We start from the raw sequence: 22,997 nt of genomic DNA, 5'->3' as shown, positions 1-22,997 counted from the left end.
CGCCTCCTGACCATGAGCGTTCTAGGGCAGGGATCAGGTTCCCAGCTAGCCTATTTTCCACACCTCAGAGAGCATGTGCTTCATAAATAAGTAACCACACCTGAGTTACTATGCAGATAAGCTCAGCTCTGCTCTCTGAACAGCCAGGTTCACTTTTCCACCAGCCTTTTCTCTCCAGCTTCCACCCTCTGTGCTATCTGGACTCTATGGCACCCATTTATCATGGTGTCATTACTGAATGAGACAACAGGCCTGAAAAACAAAGGACAATTTGAAGGGTCTTTATCTAGTCTCCCTCAGCCTGAGTTCCTTTCTAGGGCCAGTGTTTTACCCTGACCCAATCTCCTGCAAAAAACACCGCGAGGCAACTGCGAGGGAAAGGAGCGGCAGCGAGAGCTAAATGCTTTTAGATTAGGAAAAGGGAGGGAGGCCGGAGGAAAGAGCCAGCGGGAAGCCGCTCGTGCCGCAGTGAACTCCCCTGCGCATCTCACACGCGGCTCGGCGCTGGGCGCTAGTCCCGCTTCTTCGTCGCTTCCCTCACAGCCCCCGGCAAAGTACGGCTGCTGGGAACTTCGGGATTTCAGGTCCGACCGATTTCCAAAATGTTCTGGGGGTTCTAAACCTTCACCCCCCCAAACCCTTCGGACTAGGCCGTGAGCAATCCTGCATCTTGCATTTATCTGGGAGAGGAGGTTCCAGGGGTTCATGCGGGTGAGGCCGGAAGCAAAGACTAAATAGGAACTCTGCCCTCCGTTTTTGTTCCCATTTCCTTCTGTGAAAACCCTTCAAATCCCAAAGTCACTGAATGTCGGAGTGAGGAGAGATGGTGGGGGTCGCTCGGACCCACGGCCCCTCCTCAGTTGAGAGAGCTCCTGGAGAACACAGGCCGTGATCGAAGTCCCACGAGCCAGGGGCTGAGCTGACCCTGGGGCTCCAGGCCTGCGTTCTGGCGGCCGCGCGGCTGCACGGGGAATTCCTGCACCATGCACGGGCAGAGGGGGAATATGGCCACCCGGGGAATAATGGAGAAACTCGGACGAGGAGGAAATCAGCTGATATTTAGTTGGCCATCCAGGCTGGCTGTCACGAGGTTAAATTGGAAGCAGGTGAATCTGCCTGATGTGAGCTGAAGGAGGGATGTGAGGAAGAGGGAGGGATGTGAGGAAGAGGGAGGGAGGGAGGGAGGGATGTGAGGAAGAGGGAGGGAGGGAGGGATGTGAGGAAGAGGGAGGGAGGGAGGGAGGGATGTGAGGAAGAGGGAGGGAGGGAGGAGAATGCATCTCAGAACAAACAGAATCTGTGACTGCACTTACTCCATGCTCTAGCAAGGGTTGGCTCGGAATGAGGTAAGGGAAACGCGTCCCTGCAAAAGGGAAAATGCTTCCAGAATAAATAAAGCTCAAGGCAAGTCTCAGATGTGAGTAGAAGACAGGGAAAGCTGCTTGCAGGGAATGCAATGATTCCCCCCCCCCCCCCCCCCGCCATTCCCTTTCCTGAATGAAGGATGTATCCCCCCCCCCCCCCACACACACACATGTTGAGTGCTGCTGGAAGAAGACTCTTGGCTGTCAGCCCTCTTTGGGAGTGCCGGGGCTAAAGGAAGCTGACCCGCCCAAGGTCGTGTCTTCTTCCAGGGGCAGCCCCCATCCAGTGACCCATCCACGGAAGTACAGAGGCCTGACCCTCTAGCCCCAACTGGGGACAGTTTCCCAGCTTCAGAGCTTTCCAGGTCAGCTGACTTCTTTGTTGGGGTTGCTTCAGGCCTTAACTCCTCCCCCTGCCCATCCTACTTTCTTCCCTCCCTTCCACAGCGCCTTACCGAGAGCATACTCCCTCCTGAACAGCCTGCACAGAGATCCCCATCTTAGTCAGCTTCTGGGGGAACCCAAATGGCAACACTGCTGATTAAGTAAACATATGGAGCCCCACTGAAGGCAGAGAGAAAACCTCCATCCATTGAATCTGGTCAAGTAACGCGTCCCTGTGAAAGAATGTTGCCCACATCCTGATTCAGAGAACGAAGTCGAGGCTCTGTCTAGGTTACAGGTTGCCACCTCACTGCCAACTACAACATGTGTATTGAGCCGTTCAGGGGCCAGAGCAGTGAGACTGAAATGGCCATTCCTTCCCTAGTAGGACCACACCCTCTCTGAGCCAGTCAGCCAGAAACAAGTCCAGGCAATTCTTAAAGCCCTTTAAAGAAGATTCCCAAACCACCCCTGGTGCTGGCACCCCTTGTTAAGGTGATAACCCTTCACTATCAGAAGTGTTCTCCTGAAAGAAATTTAAATTCCTCACACCCTGTATTAATTTCTTTTTGTTATCTTAAGCAGAGGTAGAAAACATTTATAAGCTGCTCTGTTTAGGGACCCTTTATGATCCCTCTCCAATCTTTTCATCAAGGTGAATGATTCCATTTCCACTAGTTTTTCCACAAAAGGTACTGCTTTCAGTCCTATCATCACCTCTGTGGCTTTCTGTGGAGGCCACAAACACCCTCTTTCAAATCTTGGTTTGAATGTTGGTCAATTTCAGGGCCATGCCAATTTCTCACCTATTAGAGTCCATTTGGTCATCCTGTGTGAAATACGGCATTCCAGTACACAAGTCACCATTCACAAGCCGGCAAGGGCACTCTTCCCCGGTTACCACTCTTCAAAGCAGTTATTCCCACAGCCTGGAGATCCTAACAGGGCTTCTCACGGAAGAAGTAGGAAGGCATCAAGAGGTAGGAAGAAGAAGGTTAAACCTGAGGCCACATGGTTCCCAGGAACAGAGAAGCCACTGTGCCCCAGACAAGAGGAGGGAAGAGGGACTCCACAGAACTTAGCCAGAGGCAGGCAGCTCATGTTTGGGAGTAATGAGCTTCTGCCTATGTGAGGAATCTAAGCGCATTAGTTACATTTTTCTTGCCAAGAATCCTTGAGATATTTAGATTTCTGAGTTATGAATTGAAAGTCAGATCAGCCCTTTTTTGTTTGTTTCCCTGTGCTTACTTCAGGATGTTTTCCGGATCTGCATGGTAAATAACAATTTACAAAGGACTACATGCACTTATCTTGCTATATCTTTGATCCTCTTCGCAGGAAAACCACCCAGTAACTATTATGTTTTAACTGTGGATCGGTAGAATTTCTATACTCATTAGGAAAACTCACACCAGTGATTTTCAACCATTGTCCCGGCCTGTAGACATTTCTGCTAATCATGACTGGTTGCAGGGGAGCGGGGAACGCTACCGACATCTAGTGGATAGAGGCCAGAATGCTGCTAACCATCCTAGAGCGCACAGGACAGCCTCACACAACAAAGAATTATTTGGTCCAAAATGTTGATAGTGCTGAGATTGAGAAACCCTGACTTACAAATAACTCCAAGTCCTCCTAAATGTACTCACCTCTTCAGAAAGCTTCAGGCATTGTTCTTTCTCCTCCTCTGGCCTGGAGAAATTACAAGTTGCTTGACCAACAAGCTCAAAGGCTTTCCTTTTTTTTTTTTCTTTCTTTTTTCTTGTTTTTCTTCATGGAGTCAGAGCTAAGGAATAAAGACAAGTAAAACCCCAACTGCAAAGTGAAAACAAGCTTGATCTTAGCCCACGGACTCCCTTCAAAAGCTATGTGTTATGTGGACACCTGTGAACAGGCAGGCCAAGTCAGAAAATAACAAGGAGTTCTCACCAAAAACCATAAGATACCTAGGAATAAAACCAAAGAGGTAAAAGATCTGTACTCTGAAAACTATAAAACACTGATGAAAGAAATTGAAATTGACACAAAGAAATGGAAAAACATTCCATGCTCATGGATCGGAAGAACAAATATTGTTTAAATGTCTATATTACCCAAACCAATCTACACATTTAATTCAATCCCTATCAAAATACCAACAGCAGTTTTCATACAACTAGAACAAACAATCCTAAAATTTATATGGAACCACAAAGGACCCTGAATAGCCAAAGCAACATTGAAAAAGAAAAGCAAAGCTGGAGGCATCACAATTCCAGACTTCAGAATTATGATCAAAACAGTATGGTACTGGAACAAAAATAGACCCATAGATCAATAGAACAGGATAGAAAACCCAGAAAAGAACCCCCAACTATATGGTCAACTAATCTTCGACAAAGCAGGAAAGAATGTCCAATGGAAAAAAGTCTCTTCAACAAATGGTGTTGGGAAAACTGGACAGCAACATGCAGAAGAATGAAACTGGACCACTGTCTTACACCACACACAAAAATAAATTCAAAATGGATGAAAAGGCCTAAATGTGAGAAAAGAAACCATCAAGATCCTAAAGAACACAGGCAGCAACTTCTTTGACATCAGCCATAGCAACTTCTTACTAGATATGTCTCCTGAGGCAATGAAAACAAAAGCAAAAATCAACTATTGGGACATCATCAAAATAAAAAGCTTTTGCACAACGAAGGAAACAATCAACAAAACTAAAAGGCAACCTACAGAATGGGAGAAGATTTTTGCAAATGACATATCTGATAAAGGGTTAATATCCAAAATCTATAAAGAACTTATCAAACTCAATACCCAAAAAACAAATAATCCAGTTAAAAAATGGGCAGAAGACATGAATAAGCATTTTTCCAAGGAAGACATCTAGATGGCCAACAGATACATGAAAAGCTACTCAAAATCACTCATCATCAGGGAAATACAAATCAAAACTACAATGAGATATCACCTCACACCTGTCAGAATGGCTAAAATCAAAAGCACAAGAAACAACAGGTGTTGGCAAGGATGTGGAGAAAGGGGAACCCTCTTGCACTGCTGGTGAGAATGGAAACTGGTGTGGCCACTCAGGAAAACAGCATGGAGGTTCCTCAAAAAGTCAAAAATAGAACTACCCTACAACTCAGCAATTGCACTCCTAGGTATTTATCCAAGGGATACAAACATAGTGATTCGAAGGGGCACATGCACCCCCACCCCGATGTTTATAGCAACATTATCGACAATAGCCAAATTATGGAAAAAGCCCAAATATCATCGATTGATGAATGGATAAAGAAGATGTGGTGTATATGTACAATGGAATATTACTCAGCCATAAAAAGAATGAAATCTTGCCATTTGTAGTGACATGAATGAAGTTAGAGAGTATAATTCTAAGCAAAATAAGTCAGAGAAAGACAAATACCATATGACTTCACTCATATGTGGAATTTGAGAAACAAAAAATGAACATGGTGGGGGGAAGAGAGAGGAAAACCATGAAACAGACTCTTGAGAATAAACTGATGGTTACCAGAAGGCAGGTGTGTGGGGGATGGGTTAAATAGGTGATGGGTTTTAAGGAGAGCACTTGTGATGAGTACTGGGTGCCTCATATAAGTGATGAATCACTATATTGTACACCTGAAAATGATATTACACTGTATGTTAACTAACTGGAATTTAAATAAAAACTTAATAAAAAATAACAAGGAATTCTCAGAATTACATCCTAGGTCAGGTCTTATTCTGAGGCACAAAGAGATGCCTCTTGCTCTCAACTGTGTAATAATTTCATCTCCTACACTTTGAGTCAAGGATTGAACACCATGTAAGCAAAATAACCAGGTATGCTCTTCAACTGGTTTTGAAACCATCCCAGTGATTTTAAGAAAATAGACTTCCCACAATCTGGCTGTAAATTGATCAGCCTGGGCTATTTTTGTGTAGACATTTCTTAACTTTTCTGAGTAATAGACTGAATGAGTGTGTCAAAATTTTTTGAAGCTAAAATTATGATATAAGCAACAGCTTTGCAGCCAACCTATGCTTTAACCTAGAGTAGCACAAACAGAAGTCAGCTAAGTCACGAGGGCCCACTCAAGCATGTAACAGTGTGGGATCACTGCATAACAGGCAGGATCCTACTACAATATGGCCTTTGAAATGTCTTGAAAAGAAATCCTATGTCTAGAAAACAAAGCCCTCATTTCCAGGCCCCAACTCACCCCACTCATCCCACCCTTATCCCTGCTTCAACTGAATGAAAAGCTCAAAAAAGAAAGTGCTAGAATTTTAAAACATTTTAATATAGAGTAACTATTTTTTCCTTAAAGGACCATCTTCCTAAGAATGCAAGAACCAAGAATGGTTCTCAAGGATTCTGGGAAGGGTGAGGAGCACCAGGAATCTGTCTTTCCATCTCAACCACAATTGCTTTGGCAGAATCTGTCTGACAGCCTAAGTATTTGGGGACTCTAGAGTCTACTGAAGGCTTGTAACTTCCAGGGGAAGGCTTGGACAGTAAACTGTAACCACAGTAAACTGTGGTTAATTCAGGTCAATTTCAGCCATTACAGGAGCAACTCCCCCTCCCACATCCCCAGCCCCATAGCAGACAGCTGTGCACCTGTTCCTGGATCAGCGTGCAGAGATTGCAGGAGCCTGGATGGGTAAAAAAGGACCCTGTCTTCCAAATATAGGGTATGTGTGCTCTGATCACTGATTGCTGCTTCTGATCTCAGAGATGCCAGCAAAGAGGAAGTTGGCTGTTGTTTTTGCACCTCTCTCCATTGTTGCAAGTTTCTCCCCCTTCCAGCTGAAGTGACTTCCAGGGGATTTAAAATGCCAGTGTTCTCTTTTTCCCTCCTTCCATTTTTCTGGTTTTCCCTTTTTGGGAACTGGACATGAAAGAGTAGAACATTCAAAAGCAACTCCATATACAGGGAAAATTAGAAAGTCATCATGCACACCCAGGGAAAGGTACAGGCTCAGAAAAGACTTAGGAAGACCTTAAGTTTACACCTCAGGCAGATCCTTGGCACAGAGACAGCCTACAACAGTCAAAAACCCAAAAACAATAAACAAAAACTAGAAAACCCTAAGGAAGGGAGAGAATCTGATTTCCAGAGTTACCACATCAATAGATTCAAATATCCAGTTTTCATCAAAAAAGTCACAAAGCATATAAAGAAATAGCAGTGTGTGGCCCATTCAAAGGAAGAAACAAATCAACAGAAATGCCCCTGCAAAATAACTGATAACAGATCTACTAGACAAGGACTTTAAAATCACTGTCTTAAAGACACTCAATGAATTAAGACATGAAGAAAGTCAATGATGTCTGAACAAAATAGAAATAAATAAAGAGATAGAAAAACTAAAAAGAAACCAAAAAGAAATTCTGGAACTGATAAGTGAGTAACTGGAATGAAAAATTCCCTAGAGGGATTCAGGTTTCAGCATTAGAAAGAACTGGCAAACTTGAAAATAGGACAATAGAAATTATCAAGTCTGAGGAAGAGAAAGGGGTAAAAAATGAAGAAAAGTGAACAGAACCTAAGGGACCTGTGGAACACCACCAAGTGGACCAATGTATGCATCGGGGAAGTCCCAGAAGAAGAAGAGATAGAGAAAGAAGCCGAGAGAATATTTGAAGAAATAATGGCTGAAAACTTCCCAAATGTGATGAAAGACATGCAATAAACATCTAAGAAGATCAAGGAACTCCAAGTAAGATGAACTCAAAGAGACCCACACTGAAACATTTAATCAGACTTTCAAAAAACAAAAACAAAGAAAGAGTCTTGAAAGCCACAAGAGAAAACAGACATCATACACAAGGTCTTCAATAAGATTATCAGCAAATTTTTCATCAGAAATTTTGGAGGGCAGAAGGCAGTGCTATTTAAAGTGCTAAAAGAAAACTGTCAATCTAGCAAAACTGTCCTTCAAGAATGAGGGAGAAATTAAGATTTTCCCAGATAAACAAAAGCTGAGGGAGTTCATTACCACTAAACCTACCTTGAAAGAAATGCTCAAGAGACTACTGCAGGGTAAAATAAAAGAACACTAGACAGTAACTTGAAGCCATATGACAAAATCAAGATCTCAATAAAGGTAAATACATAGGCAATTAGAAGAGCTATTATTACTGTAAGAATGGTTTGTAACTCTACCTTTTGTTATCTGCATGACTTAAGAGAAAAATACATTTTTAAAAAATTATTAGTCTAAAAGCTAATATTATTGTAACTTTGGTTATAACTCTAATTTTGTTTTCTACCTACTTTAAGAGACTAATGCATTTACAAGAATTAGTTTATGGTTTCGGGCACACAGCGTTCAAAAATGTAATTTTGTGACATCAACTACATGGGGGTGGGGACAGAGCTGTTATAGGAGCAGAGTTTTGTTTTGTTTTTTTAATTTAGTAAAATACACATAACAAAATTTACCATCTTAACCATCTTTAAGTGTCCAGTTCAGTGGTATTAAATATATTCATAATGTGCTACCATTACCACCATCCATCCCCATAACTCTTTCCTCCTGTAAAACTGAAACTCTGTACCCATTAAACAATAACTCCTCCCCTTGGTCCCTGGAAACTACCATTACACTTTGTTTTTATGATTTTTTTTCTTTTAAGTAATCTCTACACCCAACATGGGGCTCAAACTCAACCCTGAGATCAAGTCATATACTCCACGACTGAGTCAGCCAGGCACCCCGTTTTTATGATTTTTTACTAAGTACCTCATATAAATGGAATCATATAATACTTACCTTCTTGTGACTGTGATGTTGTGTTCAGGAACTGATCAATATAAGTCCTCACTCCAGAGAAGCTGGGCAAAAATAAAATAGCATGCAGACTTTACAAGCAGACTGGTTGCTCTCTGGACTGGTGAAGGCTTGCAATTCAAAACTCACGATTGCTAACCCATAAATGCCTAGATCTTTAAGCAACTTGGCAGAGATCTTTGATAATTCAGTCCCATTGGTGGGAGCTGCTTCCAAAATGTACCTTCTCACATTGATTCTGTGCTTTCAAACTGTGAGCATATGTGTATGGTAAGGAAGTGGATGAGACATGTTGATCTGTGTATAACCAGGGAGTTCAGGGCTGACATGCACATCATGTTAAGCACAAATCCAGCTAAAGCCAGCCCTGCATGATCTAATGCAAGAAAACAAGATAACAGGATATAACCCATGCAACTGTTTGTTCCTTAGATGAAAAAGGTAGATCCTCCTCAGTGGCTTTAACACATCAATCCACTTGGGAACTTGACGGGAAAGTACAAACTCAACAAAGGACTGAAGACATTTAGTGGTAATTATTCCTGTAGGCAGTTTGAAAATACATGATAATGGCAGCTCCCCACAGCCATAATGGAATTTCTACTAAATAGAAACAAGATCAATTTAGGAAAATCTTCAAAATGTATCTTAATAACCTCTTTTTAAAAACTGTAATACTGCTTTTTTACTATCCTATGGCAATACAATTGAGGAAGGATACTGACAAACTAATTAGCATGAGAGAAAGGGGCATTAAAATTACTTAAAGAGCATTTATCTTTCCCTCCTTTTACATGCAAATTGCATCTGTGCTACTTTCCAAGTTCCACTGCATTAGAAATTGAAATGGCCTCCATTTTAGACCAGCAATACATATAATAGCTCTAACTTTTAGATTAAAGAACCCTGCCTTCTATTACCAGGGCATCAGTAAATTGGGCATTCTGCAGCAGCTTTTCCTAAGAAAACATGGTGGCTCTTTACTTCCTTTATCCACTCAAAAAGCTTCATTTAAAATTAATGGAAACAATTGGGTGCCTGGATGTTTCAGTTGGTTAAGCATCCGACTCTTGATTTAGGCTCAGGTCATGTTCTCAGGATTGTGAGATCTAGCCCTGCATGGGGCTCTGCGCTCAGTGGGGAGTCTGCTTGAGATTCTCTCTCTCCCTCTCCTTCTGCCTCACTCGCTCTCAGATAAATAAATAAATCTTTAACAAATTTTTTTTAATAAAAAATTTTTTTAATAATAAAATTAATGGAAAAGAAATTCAATTTGGCCTCCTGAGTTTAGGAAAGATTTCAAATTGGAGGCCTACAGGTCAAGTTTAATCTGTAGATGTGTTTTGTTCAGCGTACATAGTACTCTGACAATCAGGACTGCTCACATCAAATCAACATTTCCAGCTTCTGATAGGGTAATTCTGAGTCCATAATCCTGCATGACAAAAAGTGACTGGAACTGGGCGCCTGGGTGGCTCAGTTGGTTAAGCGACTGCCTTCGGCTCAGGTCATGATCCCAGGGTCCTGGGATCGAGTCCCACATCAGGCTCCCGGCTCAGCGGGGAGCCTGCTTCTCCCTCTGACCCTCTCCTCTCTCATGCTGTTTCTCTCTCGCTCGCTCTCCAATAAATAAATAAATAAAATCTTTAAAAAAAAAAAAAGTGACTGGAACTAACTATAGTTGTCTCTTTTGAAAAGTCCCCAGATCCCCCTATCCCTGATTCTCAAACACCTCACTAATTTTTTTTTAAGATTTTATTTATTTATTTGAGAGAGAGAGAGCATGAGCAGAGGGAGCAGCAGAGAGAGAGGGACAAGCAGGCTCCCCACTGAGCAGGGAGCCCAATGCAGGATTTGATCCCAGGACCCTGAAATCATGACCCGAGCAAAAGGCAGACGCCTAAACAACTGAGCCACCCAGCTGCCCCTAAACACCTCACTAATTTACAGTAGTACCAGCTTCTATAGATAACTTGAGTGACCTTCAGTTTGGAGTTTAAGAAAAGAACATCAAGGAGAGATTGACACAGATTCCAAGACATGTAGGCTACCTGTAGATAACTGACAATAAAAAAGAAACAAAAGGAGATTGCTACATAAATAATAGTACCTTTATTCGGTATCTTTCAAGAATACAACAAATTATAACTACTAGCAAATTGACAACTTTATATGTTCAGTAGTGCTACGCTGGTCCAACTTTGTTAAAATGCTGTTTTTTTCCACCTGAAACTAAGATTACACTGTATGTTAACTAACTGGAATTTAAATAAAAACTTGAAGAAAAAAAAATGTTTGTTTTTTTCGGAGAAGGAATGGAAGAAAATTCCATGAAATGGAGAAAGTTAAAAAAAAATAACCAATGAGGCCTGACTTTGATTTTTAACTTAACTTATGCTTTAGCAGTCTAACAGAATTGAAGGCAACTAAAAAGTAACATTTTCATCTGTTAAGTTTAAAAAAGTGATTGAATATAATGGTTATTTCTTAACTAATCCAGGATTTAGAAAAAGTCCTAAATGTTAAGAAAACTTTTCATTAGATTAAATTTTTGTTTCAGAAAACCTCTAAACCTTTCCAAATAGATGAAATTAATGGAAATTCATTTTGATAAATGATAAACGTGTAAGTACAAGTAAATCTTTCTGACGTCAGTCTGGAAGAAACATTTTTCCTCTCTTTCACTGGCATGGTAGAAAGAACACCTAATCAGAAATTTAGTTTATCATGACCTCTGCTATGTGATCTCGGCCATGGGAATGAATAAGTAGAGCACGGAGGATTTTTAGGACAGTGAAACTATTCTGATACTGTAATAGTGGATACTTGTCATTATAAATTTGTCCAAACCCATAGAATGTACAAGACCAGGATTTATAAGATAAGCCAAGCAACCCTAATATAAGCATGGACAGATAGCTCAATAAAGGTATGTCAACATATCAAATACTCCAAAGAAGGATAATTACATAAATACAAATGGATAGATATGTGGGATTTAGTAAGTATAAGCCAAGTAGAGGAATATGTATTTCTGGGACTTAGACAGAAATAAGTTATCTTCTACGAAATTCCTCCATTATGTTATATACTTATATTACACACATATATCACTAATCCTCATGACAAACCTTTAGAGGAAATATTACTGCCCACATTTTGCAAAGAGGAAGAGGTAAGACCAGAATTTGAATACAAGGCTGTCTGATTCCAAGTTCATATTCTGTCTGCTATAAAGTAAAAAATAGACACTCAACTTAAATTTAGTAGGGGAAAAGGTGACTTTTTACTCTGACTCCATCTGATAGCAGCTCATTGTTACCATGTTCCGTGATCAAGGCTGACATTCAGCTGGTATAGCATAAGGGCTGAAAGTTGTTATGATTATCTGTTCTGTTTGACTGGGGGTGCCCGTGACATATTGATCACTAAATATTTTTAATATCCTACCTGACCATGACACAGAACTCTGAGTATTCCATCACATACTTATTCAGACATTTGAAATCATCCAAAACCACTTCTCATGACATAATTTCCATACCTACAGGCATCTCAGGTCTACTTCATGCAAAATTTGGCTGGTCTTCTCTCTAGGTAAGAACATGCTAAGATTCCTAACTTTTAGAGTAGAAGCCTAGCATTTGCCATTTACATATACCAAAGCAAGGGACACATCTTTAAATCAGTAGTATGAAATTACTAACTGTAGGATTTCACCAGTGAGTCCAACCTTGAAATTACATCCTGCCTTTCTTGTTAAAAATCAGTCTCAAAGCATTCGTTATCTGGGAAATTAGTCTGACAGGATACTGTTTACACCTTCCTCAGTTCTTGCTATAAAACTAGATCCCCAGAAAAGAATATATCTAGACATTAGCTTATGCCCTTAGATAGAAGTGCCTAAACTGAGTTTTATACAAAGTTATATTCTTGGATTTTATCAAGATTCAATATCAGAAATGACCATATGGAAAAAAAAAAGCAACAGTATAAATGTTTCAAGGACAAATCATCATAACAAAAACAGCATGATTTATTTCTGAGAGCTTCATACTTTAGATTTATTTATAAGTTAGTTATGCCAAAACCAGCTTGCCCAACCAATACACATAAAATGTTATATAAGCTCCCTCAACTGGTTAAGACATAGAACTACCAAAAAACATGTTCCATTAAGTTGACTGTATCATCCTCTTCAGAAATTTCTGTTACTCCAGCCTGAGATCGAAGAATGGACATGATATCGTGAGATAATTTGTCAAAGCCATTCTGTAAACATATATTTGCCATTTCTTGCCAGTTTTCTAATGAGAAAAATGGATCATTTATCATAAGATGTTCAACTACACCTGAGGAAAAAAATTATAATATTATAGTATGGCACTTATTCTTATTTGAAAACTCATACTTAGCAATTCTTCCGAAATAGAAAGGGATATCATTTCAACTATTAAAGTTACTATTAAACTTGATCCATATAAGTTTAATCTGGAGTGTTTCAGCCAGTTCATGGTAAGTAATCAAGTGTTAGTCTCTTCATCTCTTTCATTAACCTTTTCATGTCTCACTTCAACCCTCTACTATCTCTCACATTCCCACACTTCTACTCATCTCCCATCTCCTTCTTGGTTGAAGGCTACATGGAAGGGGTCTCAAAAAATGAAGAATGAGGGCTCAGCCTTATTCAGAGTCTCTAAGGTACCACTAGACACTATCACATAACTGGGGGCCTACAGGTCTAGTTTTCATGATCCTTCAAATTCTTTTATAAATTCCCTAGTAGTGCTGATCCAAGGGCTTGAAAACCTCTTTGGCAAACCCTTCCTATCTCTGGATAGAGAGAGACCTCTTAATGATGGGACTTCTATAATAAATATTTTTCTAAAGGAAATAAAAGAATGATTTTATTAAAGAAAACTCATGATCTTACTTACTTTTGAAAATCAATTATGGTGACCCTCTTTGGAATATATTTATTTAGGGAACTCATTTCTTATCTATTACCTGCATTACTGATGATACTTAATGAAAGAGGATCTCTTTTTAAAATATTGTCAGCACTGTTATTTTATTTCTACCATGATTATTATTTTTCTGTCAAATAAAGTATTTTATTTGATATCTGTAATGATAATTTCAAAATTATCTTCCCAAATATGTTTTCATGTAATTTGCTATTCATTCTTTAACCCCATATAACAATTTAAAATCAAGCTATCTGCTCAAGTTCCTATATTAAATTAGAGAAAGGAAAGAAAAAAGTGAGATGTAATTAGTTATTCTTGATCCCACTCCAGAGTTACATTCAGAGTAAACATCATATGGAAGTGACATTTACCTATGTATTTGGTTTAAGAATAAAAATATAGAGAGATTATGTCTAAATAACATTTTAAATATATATAAAATTACTAAATATACATATTTGTTAAAATACGTACAGTTTTTAGAGTAGTGTTCGCCAGTATAATTATTAAGATGTTCCCCTAAAGCTACACAAAGATTCTCTCTTTTTTGTAATTCCCTCAAGAAACACATACTATTGTCGACAGACTATTATTGACAGAGTAATCTTTACATTTATAAACTCCCAAAGTCAATTCCTGCCAAGAAGGAACTTTTAGGAAAAATTAGTTAACTCAGACATAATAATCTTGAACCTTTCCCTAAATAACCCACTACTTTCTCTTCTATAACATTTTACTATACTTACCTTTCCCACCTTTACTTATTTCTTGAAGTAGCTTAATGCCAACTTTTTTCATATCTACAGAAAACAGATGAAGTATAGCAAGGCCAAAAGATAAAGATGGTGGTTTCCCGTTCCATTCTCTAGTGAGACACTGAATTAATTCAGTGTGAGGACATAACTTTATTAACTGCATCAGGTCATCTGAAAGCAAAAAATAAAAAAACTATGTCTCAACATTCTAGTATGATACATCAACTACAAACTGGGACCAGCTAATGTCTACACCTGCCAATCAACACTTCTTCCAATCCTTCCAAAGTCCTCAATGAACTCAACAGTACTCTCTCCAATCAGGGGAAAAAAAAAAAAATCAATGCTCAGCATAGCAAAAAAATGAAAGAAAACTACTTATAACACACACTACCTGAAAAACAAATTATCAAAGAACTGTGGTAGAATAGAAAGGACTAGATTGGCAATCAGGAAACCTGAGCTCTAATCACAGTTCCATCAATCACTTATTCTTTTGGATCTCAGTTTATGCACCTTAAAAGTGCTAGAATTGGTCGCTCCAATTTCTAAAGTTCCATCGAATACTACATTATGTTTGTCTACATCTTGTTGCTCATATTTGGACCAGTTCCTAGTAAGTATAATTTCTTTCTTTCCGTGTCTTGCACAGAAAAAGGGTCTCAGTAATTTTTTTCCCTAAAAATATCAAGTATTTAGAAACTCAAAAATGAAGACTTTAAGAAGCTATCAGCCAGTTCAAGTAGCTAGAGGTGGAGCCATATGAAGTTGCCTGTATTTGACCATTTTTGACTCCAAAAAAAGCAAATTCATATGGTTTAATATACTAGCTAACTATTGAGTTCATCTAGTACTGCAATCATGATTTACATTCTTAAATTTATAAACTTTGTGTTAACTTACTAAAGTTTTTCAAGTAAAAATATTCTTCTTGGGTCACAACAGAGGTAGTTTTCAGAATAATTTCTGAGAGCCTTTCAAGAACTATCATAAATGTAATTTGCACTTTTTTTTTTTTTTAAAGATTTTATTTATTTATTTGAGAGAGAGAATGAGAGAGAGCGAGTACATGAGAAGGGGGAGGGTCAGAGGGAGAAGCAGACTCCCTGCCGAGCAGGGAGCCCGATGCGGGACTCGATCCAGGGACTCCAGGATCATGACCTGAGCCGAAGGCAGTCGCTTAACCAACTGAGCCACCCAGGCGCCCTGTAATTTGCACTCTTGACAGGCACAAATTTCTGTACTGGGAACTTAAATCTATTAAATCACTGCATTTAATATTCAATATAAGTGAGATATTATTATTCTCATATTGAAAGTGAGGAAACAGGCTTAGAGAAGTTAATTTTCCCAAAATTATACACATGATATAAAGTAGAACAGTTCATCTGACCCCTCCCCGAGTCTATGACCTTCCAATCTATAGTAATGCTCCTCCAAAATAATAAATAAATGTGTGTGCATTGTATGTATGTATGTATACACACAGGCATGCACACACACACATAAATACATAGAGAGAAATGGTAAAAGAAGAAACAAGGAATAACAGAATATAATTCTATATCAATAAAGTCAAACAATTTTTAAAAAATTTCCCTAGAGAACAGGTAGAAGTTTATGATTTGGGTCACTTAAATTGGCCTCCACTAAGGTGAAGCTATTTTTATAGCACCCCCAGCCTCCAACATTTCATAACTCACACATCTCACTCTGCTTCATTCAATCAGGTATTCAAATCGCCTTCTCCCTGAATTGATTAATTAACCAATATTTACTCAAATATGTGCAAGATATGGTCTCTGACTGATTAGAAAGAATACAAATTCAAATCTCATGACCTTTCCCCTCTGCTTACCACACTTTGGAATCCATTTCGTTATTCCTTGGTTTGACATATTATTAATCATTTTTTTATCTCATGGATGTTCTGTTTTAATAAGATTATAAAGGCCTATATACCAACTATGATATCTGTTTAACACAAATATCTAGAGCACTGGTTCTCAAAATATGGTCTAGGGTCTACAAAGTCAAAACTATTTTCATAAAAAATTTTTTATGAAAATAGTTTTGACTTTGTAGATTATTGTTATTTTAAATGAATAAATATTTTTAAATTTTCTGCTTTAATGTCTAATAGGATAAATATCAATAGACATAACCCATGTAAGTAAAAGCTCTTTGGGATGTTCAGTGCTTTTTAAAAGTGTAAAAGAGACCTGAGACCACAATGTTTGAAAGCCTCACATCCAGAATAACCCAATTTCCAGATAGGTATATTCACTTGTTTAATGATAATGGGAAGGTGAACAAACAAATCATTTCAGGCTTTATTCTAAAAATTATTAGGGGGAAGAAATAATTTTTACTTTTATTTATTTTTTTTTTTTTAAAGATTTTATTTATTTATTTATTTGAGAGAGAATGACACAGCGAGAGAGGGAACACAAGTAGGGGGAGTGGGAGAGGGAGAAGCAGGCTCCTGGCTGAGCAGGGAGCCCGATGTGGGGCTCGATCCCAGGACCCCGGGATCATGACCTGAGCTGAAGGCAGACGCTTAACAACTGAGCCACCCACCCCAGGCGCCCCTAATTTTTACTTTTAAAACAGATGCTCTTTTAGTCACACTTACGCTTTTGGAACAAATTTCTTAGAACTTTTCTATTTTTGTTTGGTTTTGGTTTTGGTTTTTAAATTTGTAAGTGTATAACTGATAGTCTAAATCTAAGAGAGAACATTTTTTTCTGAAACCAGAAAAGTATTAACAAAATGAATCTGTCCCCCAAGGCCAATATGATACCATGGAAAGCTGTGGTTGTTTCTCATTAAAAAGTAAAATAAGGAAAGTAATTTTTCAAACACTGTTTCCATTTTGTAAGCTTAATTTTTCTCGTTATTATTTTCATCTTATGATGTGCTAAATAAATTCTGAGGATAAACATCAAGGTTCTAATTACATAAGAGTGTTATTACTTTGTAAATTATTACAATATACATCTAATTATTTTAGATTGTAATGCACTACTAGAAGAACAGAACAATATAATAGTGAGTCAATCATGTTTCTATGCACTTATGCAAGGCAAATTTTGCAAGCAAAACAGAAACTTAACATTTCAGTCAATAAAAATTCTAAGTGTAATTAAACCTATATTCCTTCCATGTCTAAACTGACTAAAATAATCTCTTATCTATGGAAAAATAATACTTAAAACAGAAACTGAATCTGTACACTTAGATAATAAAAATAAAATATGTAATTCATTCAACAAATATTGAGTAGTACCTACTATACCAGATTCTGTTCTATTGCTATGTGTGTGTAGGTAAATTACTTATCTCTTTGAGCCTTAGTTTCCCTGTGGAAACACAGTTTTTTTTAATCTATAAAATAGGGATAATAACAAAACCTACTTTATAGTTAACATAAGGATTAAGTAAGATCATGCATGTAAAAAGCCAAACTATAGTATCAAGTGTGCTGTTATATAACAAATAAAGAAATTCATAACTTTAAAAACTAGATTCTAAGGAAAATTCAAGTTATTGTTTGAAAATGATCAGATTCAATAGCCATCAATGATCCTCTTTCCTGGAAAAATATGCCCTAAAAGTGCTATGTTTTATTCCATTTGCAACTTCTTAGAATTGGGGTACAAAGCCTGCAAATCAGAATTGAGACATAGGCCTAGGATGTGGGAGATGTCAGGATGCCTATACATTTAGGTTACTGATGAACTAGGCTCAAAATAAGAGATCAGCTCATTCAACTAAGGTTACCCTAAGGTTGACAGTGCTCTCAGATCATTGCCCAACTGCAACCTAGGTGTTTCAAAGTTTTGAAATGAACATTATTTTACTAATTCTTCATTTCTAATGCTTATATCATAGTCTAGAATATTTATGTAACAAATAAGTTCAGCTATTTAAAAAATAAATCCTTTAAGTAGCATGGTCTAAAATATCTGCAAAATAAACTGTGTACTTCAGAGGGAGACAAGCAGTGACACCCAAACATCCACCTTCTCCAAGGCTGTGAGGCCCTCCGCCCCAGGACAGCCCCGCTCAGTCCCCAGTGCCTTTGCCAGACATGTGAGACAAACAAGATCTCCTTAGGAACAACTGGCCTTAAGGCAAAGACCACCCTGATAGGGCTGGCCACGGCTACCCAGGACCCTCAATCAGCACCACGGACTTGACGAACTTCACTCTCTTGTTTCACTGTTCCCTCTGTGCAAGCCTTGGCTCATTTCCCTCTCTGGGCCTCAGTATCTCAACTTGTATGATGGGCCTAACAGTGCCTACCTGATGGAACTGTTGTGCAGATTGGCCGGAAGGACATGAGGATACCCTACCCAGAGTCTGGCACAAAGTAGGTACCCAATAAAAGTTAGATAGGTTTTACTAAAAACAAACAAACAAACCTACATATCAGTATATATAGAAAAGACTTTATAATGTAAATCCAAAATACTGCCTACTATCATGGGTGATCTTACAATTAAAGTCTAGAATTCAAATGTATACAATTAAGTAGACTGTTTCACTCACCATAAGTAAAGTCCTTGAATTGCTGTATGTATTCCATGGCCCCATGAATCTGACCCTGTTTACATAGGCAAAGAAGAGCTTTCTTGTGCAGGCCACAGTCACTGTAGATCATCTGAGCTAAAGCCAGGCACTTGGCCTTGTTGTAAGTATCCTGTTCCCCATAATCACAAATCACATCCCCCAACTCTTCAGAAAATGTGAGCCTAGAGCAAGCAGATCAATAGGTATACTTTAGAGAGTTCTTGATGAGTGGATGAGAATAAAATATTTGAAAATTCAGCACAGTAGAACTGGATTTTCTATGGTCTATAAGACTTCCAAGTTAACAGGCAATTGATGTAGAAGAAATCAAACATATCTAAGATTTAACAACAACAAGAACAAAAACAATCAGCATGTATTCTTATGGGGGAAGACATTTTAGCAAAACAGCTCAAGTTTTTAAAAAATCTACAAACACAGTTAAAACTCTCCTAAAAAGACTGGTGGGATTTAAAATGACAAGGTAAACAAAAATTCTCTTATAACTGGGGATCTCAATGTTCTCAGCAGTTATCTAGATTCTAAACCCTATTGAATATAAGAATTCATTAAATGTTGGTTAACGACAGTGACAACAAATTTTAGCTCAATATTAGTAACAGATCTTGCAAGTGTTTGCAAGAAACGTGTGACACCAGTGTTATTTTTTTAAATTGATATAGATATATACAAAACAACAGGGGGGAAAAAGGATATAAGATGTCCCTACTAGGAGACACTGAAGAAGTAGTTCTTTTGAGATGGCTCACTTGAATAGGTTTCACTTGTCGTCACATTTTATTTTTTTATTTTTTTACTTGTCATCACATTTTAATGCGCCATCTTCAAACAAAATTGAAGCGAACCATCTGCATTAGCACATTACCTCCAGCTAGAAATGATCAGTATAGGCCAAAACACATTTGGGTGTGATTAAAGATATTACTTCTAATCATTGGTTGTATGGAAATTTTACTTTAGTTATATTTTTAATAGCTACAGAATACTGGTGCCTGTATACATGTAACAAAATGCCAATAACATTAAAATGAAACCCAGAAACCCCTACAAAATGTCTGTTTACTGAAAATTCAGGAAATAAAGCCTACCGTGTTTATTGGGGTGGCCAGAGAGAGGTGGGTCTAAAATCAAAAGGCAGCTTCTGATTATAAATCAATTATTTACTAAGGAATTACCTGACTTCTACATTTTAGTACCAAAATACAGGTATGGTAGCTACAGTCACAATGTTTCCTAAGGCTGAACAAGTAATTATTTCAGTCTTTATAGTGACTGTATTCCCAAAGCAAGATGATAATACCAGTATTTTAGTTATTACTTCTCTTATTAATACCATAGTTTTATTTTTTAAGAAGTCACCACCATTATGTTGTTCCACCTGAAAGAAGGCCAGAGCTGAGGACTGAGGTTGCTGTGTCTCTGTTTGTCACTTTCCAAAAGGATGATGAGGAAAGAAGAGTATGATTAAAAAGAAAAATTTTTAAAAATAAATAAAAAATAAAAAAATTATCGAAAGGGAGGAAATGGGTCAAGCCCCAAAAGAATGGAATTGACCCTGAAGGAAAAAAGGGGAAAGACAAACAGGGATTCTAACCCTGGGGGAAAGGGACATAATCAAGCACCCTGCCCCTGGCTGGGAAATGAGCCTGGGCACCTCTGCCCACATTCCGCTCCCCCCCCGCCACCCAATCACCTCATCCTACCTTCTTTCTGTTTCCCAAAATTCTCCTTCTTGGTTCTCCCACCCCTACTCCCAATGCTAAGAAGACTCTTTCAGGGACTTCTGAAAGTGGATCTCCAGCCTGACTCTGGAGAATACAAATGACTAATAAATAAAAGAAAATATGCTTAACTCCACTAGTAAACTAAGGCATATTTGATTATAAACCAGATTGTAGACTTTTAAGTCAAAATAAAGGCAATATATAATCACTAAATCTATGCATATTTACTTACTGTTATTTTGTAGGGTTCAGTTTGTAAAGTTAATATGTCAGAGGATATTTTTCCTCTTCTAGGAGCAGTGTCTGCAATTTAGAGACCTAATACTAGTAAAGCATCATTTCTTAAGTTTAGGCTTTATGTGTCAAGTGATCAGACTTTCCTCAGGTAAGAATGACTAAGAGAGCCAAGATTAGTCTATAACCCAGGCTGTTTTAGGGCTGGCTCTGTACAGGGCTTCAGGGAAAGAACTGTAGAACTTTTTAAGGTAGCCATGTGGTAGAGGCCAGGTCATCGGAGTCAGAGACCAGAGGACAGAGGCTAAGAATAAAGAATGTGAATTACCTTCAGTATTCTGTTAGACCATCTCAGGATCCTTAAAAGTGGTGGTATTGTCCAAATTTATGCAGTCAAGGAATTTCATAAGAATTTAAATTCTTACAACTAAGAGGTAGAATCAGCCAAGAACCATCAGTATATGTAGGGAAATTAATCTTGTCTGAAGTGTCTCTGCATTGATAACAGGTGTTAATGAACATGCACTTTCTAATGGTGTTCTCACATCTGAACCATTTCCAGGGCTCCCTGACAAGTACATTTTGTGGAGCATGTAGAAGGTGTGACCAGGCAGAAAAAGAAAGAGGCAAAGCAGGGAGAGCAGGGTGTATGTATGAAGAAGTTTCCCAAAACATAATTAACTATTATGTGAACAATAAGTGAAGCTAACAAGAGGGGTGGGAAAGAGATACTCTGCACTGGTAAACAATAGTGCCATCAATCCAGGACAGTCTGGGACTCTCTCTGGGATGAGAGCATCGTGCAGGGGAAATGGTGAATTTGGAACGGGCAGCAGTAGGCAGTAGTACGCAAACTGACTACTCTATAATATGTATCCTCTGTCCCTATACATCCTGAGCCAAGAAAGCACAGCCCTTAGGCTGCAAAATAAGCAGGCCATGGCAACAAGACAGATGACGGGCAGGCCTTTCCTCACTCTGCCTTCCAATACTCAGAGCCCAACCTATGTCTGCATAGACCCAGCAAGAACAGCTTGATCTTCGTAAGCAGGCACACACTGTTTTAGTCCTCTTTACTGGACCAGTGACTCTTCCCCAGCTGACTGCTAACAGCTCCCAGTTTCTCCTTCCCCAAAGAATTGCCCTCAGCTGACTGGAGCTGCCTCATCCAGAAAATCATGCCTATCTTTCAACACCCAGTAGTCTAGAGCAGATGACGGACTAATAAAAAATACAAAAGGCCAGTCCTATAATTCAAAAAGAAACAACTCTGGTACAGTTTACGCTCCGTAGTCCTCTCCCTGTAATGCTAGCTAACACTAGACTTTACCTGAGTTCACATTCCTGCTTGGCAGTTTGCCCTTCTCCATCCCATCTCACTTCTTCCCTTACAATATTTCTCGAGGAGGAGTCTGTCAGTAAATGACATGCACTCAAGGTGCAACTACCATGCTCTCTTTAAGGGAAGAGGGAAACTGAGTGCCAAACATATTCCTCTCTTCCGTGTTATGTAACAACAACCTTACCTTCTCATGATAATCAAAGTCGACCAGGATTCACAGAACCTCAAGTTGCAGGAGTGGAAAGCACAGACTCCCTGTGATGGTTAATTGAATGTGTCATCCTGACTGGCTCATAGAGCGCCCAGATATTTAGTCAAATATTATTCTGGGAGTCCATGAGGATGTACTTGAAAGAGAGTGGATCGGTAGACTGAATAAAGCAGATTGTTGTGACTGTGGATGGCTCTCATCTAATCAGTTGAAGGCCTGAATGGTACAAAAAGGCTGACCCTCTTCCAAATAAGGGGGAACTCCTCCTGCTTGACTGCTTAGCTGGGACATCAGTCTTTTCCTACCTTTGGACTCAAACAGAAACATTGGCTTTTCTCGAGTCTTGAGCAGCCTGAAACTCACACCATTGAGGGCTCTCTTGCTTGCTGGTCTCTAGCTTGCTGAGTGCAGATCTTGGGACTTACCAGCCTCCATAATCACATGAGCCAATTTCTTTCTTTATATATATATATGTATATACATATATACATGTACACACATACACACACATAATTTGATATATGGAAATACATATATATTTATATTATATATATTAAAATAATATATTAAATATATTATTGATTCTGTTTCTCTAGAGAAGCCTAATTAATATACTCCCCAT

At 38.7% G+C, this 22,997-nt stretch overlaps 1 protein-coding gene across 2 annotated transcripts in view; it reads right to left on the bottom strand.

Annotated features, from left to right (window-relative positions):
- Window positions 1–12,542: 12,542 nt before the first annotated feature.
- The window catches only part of CLHC1 (clathrin heavy chain linker domain containing 1), a 37,735-nt gene continuing 27,280 nt past the window's right edge, over window positions 12,543–22,997 (bottom strand). For both annotated transcript variants that reach the window (XM_036069862.2, XM_036069867.2), the window contains 3 exons: window positions 18,823–19,025; window positions 14,260–14,439; window positions 12,543–12,895 (listed from right to left, as the gene is read on the bottom strand). In XM_036069862.2, the coding sequence (XP_035925755.1) occupies window positions 12,699–12,895; window positions 14,260–14,439; window positions 18,823–19,025 (580 nt within the window). In that variant the 3' untranslated portion in view covers window positions 12,543–12,698. The remainder of the gene's footprint in view (window positions 12,896–14,259; window positions 14,440–18,822; window positions 19,026–22,997) is intronic.

Source organism: Halichoerus grypus, chromosome 10 (genome assembly GCF_964656455.1).
Source record: "Halichoerus grypus chromosome 10, mHalGry1.hap1.1, whole genome shotgun sequence".
NCBI classification, from domain to species: domain Eukaryota; kingdom Metazoa; phylum Chordata; class Mammalia; order Carnivora; family Phocidae; genus Halichoerus; species Halichoerus grypus.
This window is presented reverse-complemented; position numbering and strand designations above follow the sequence as displayed.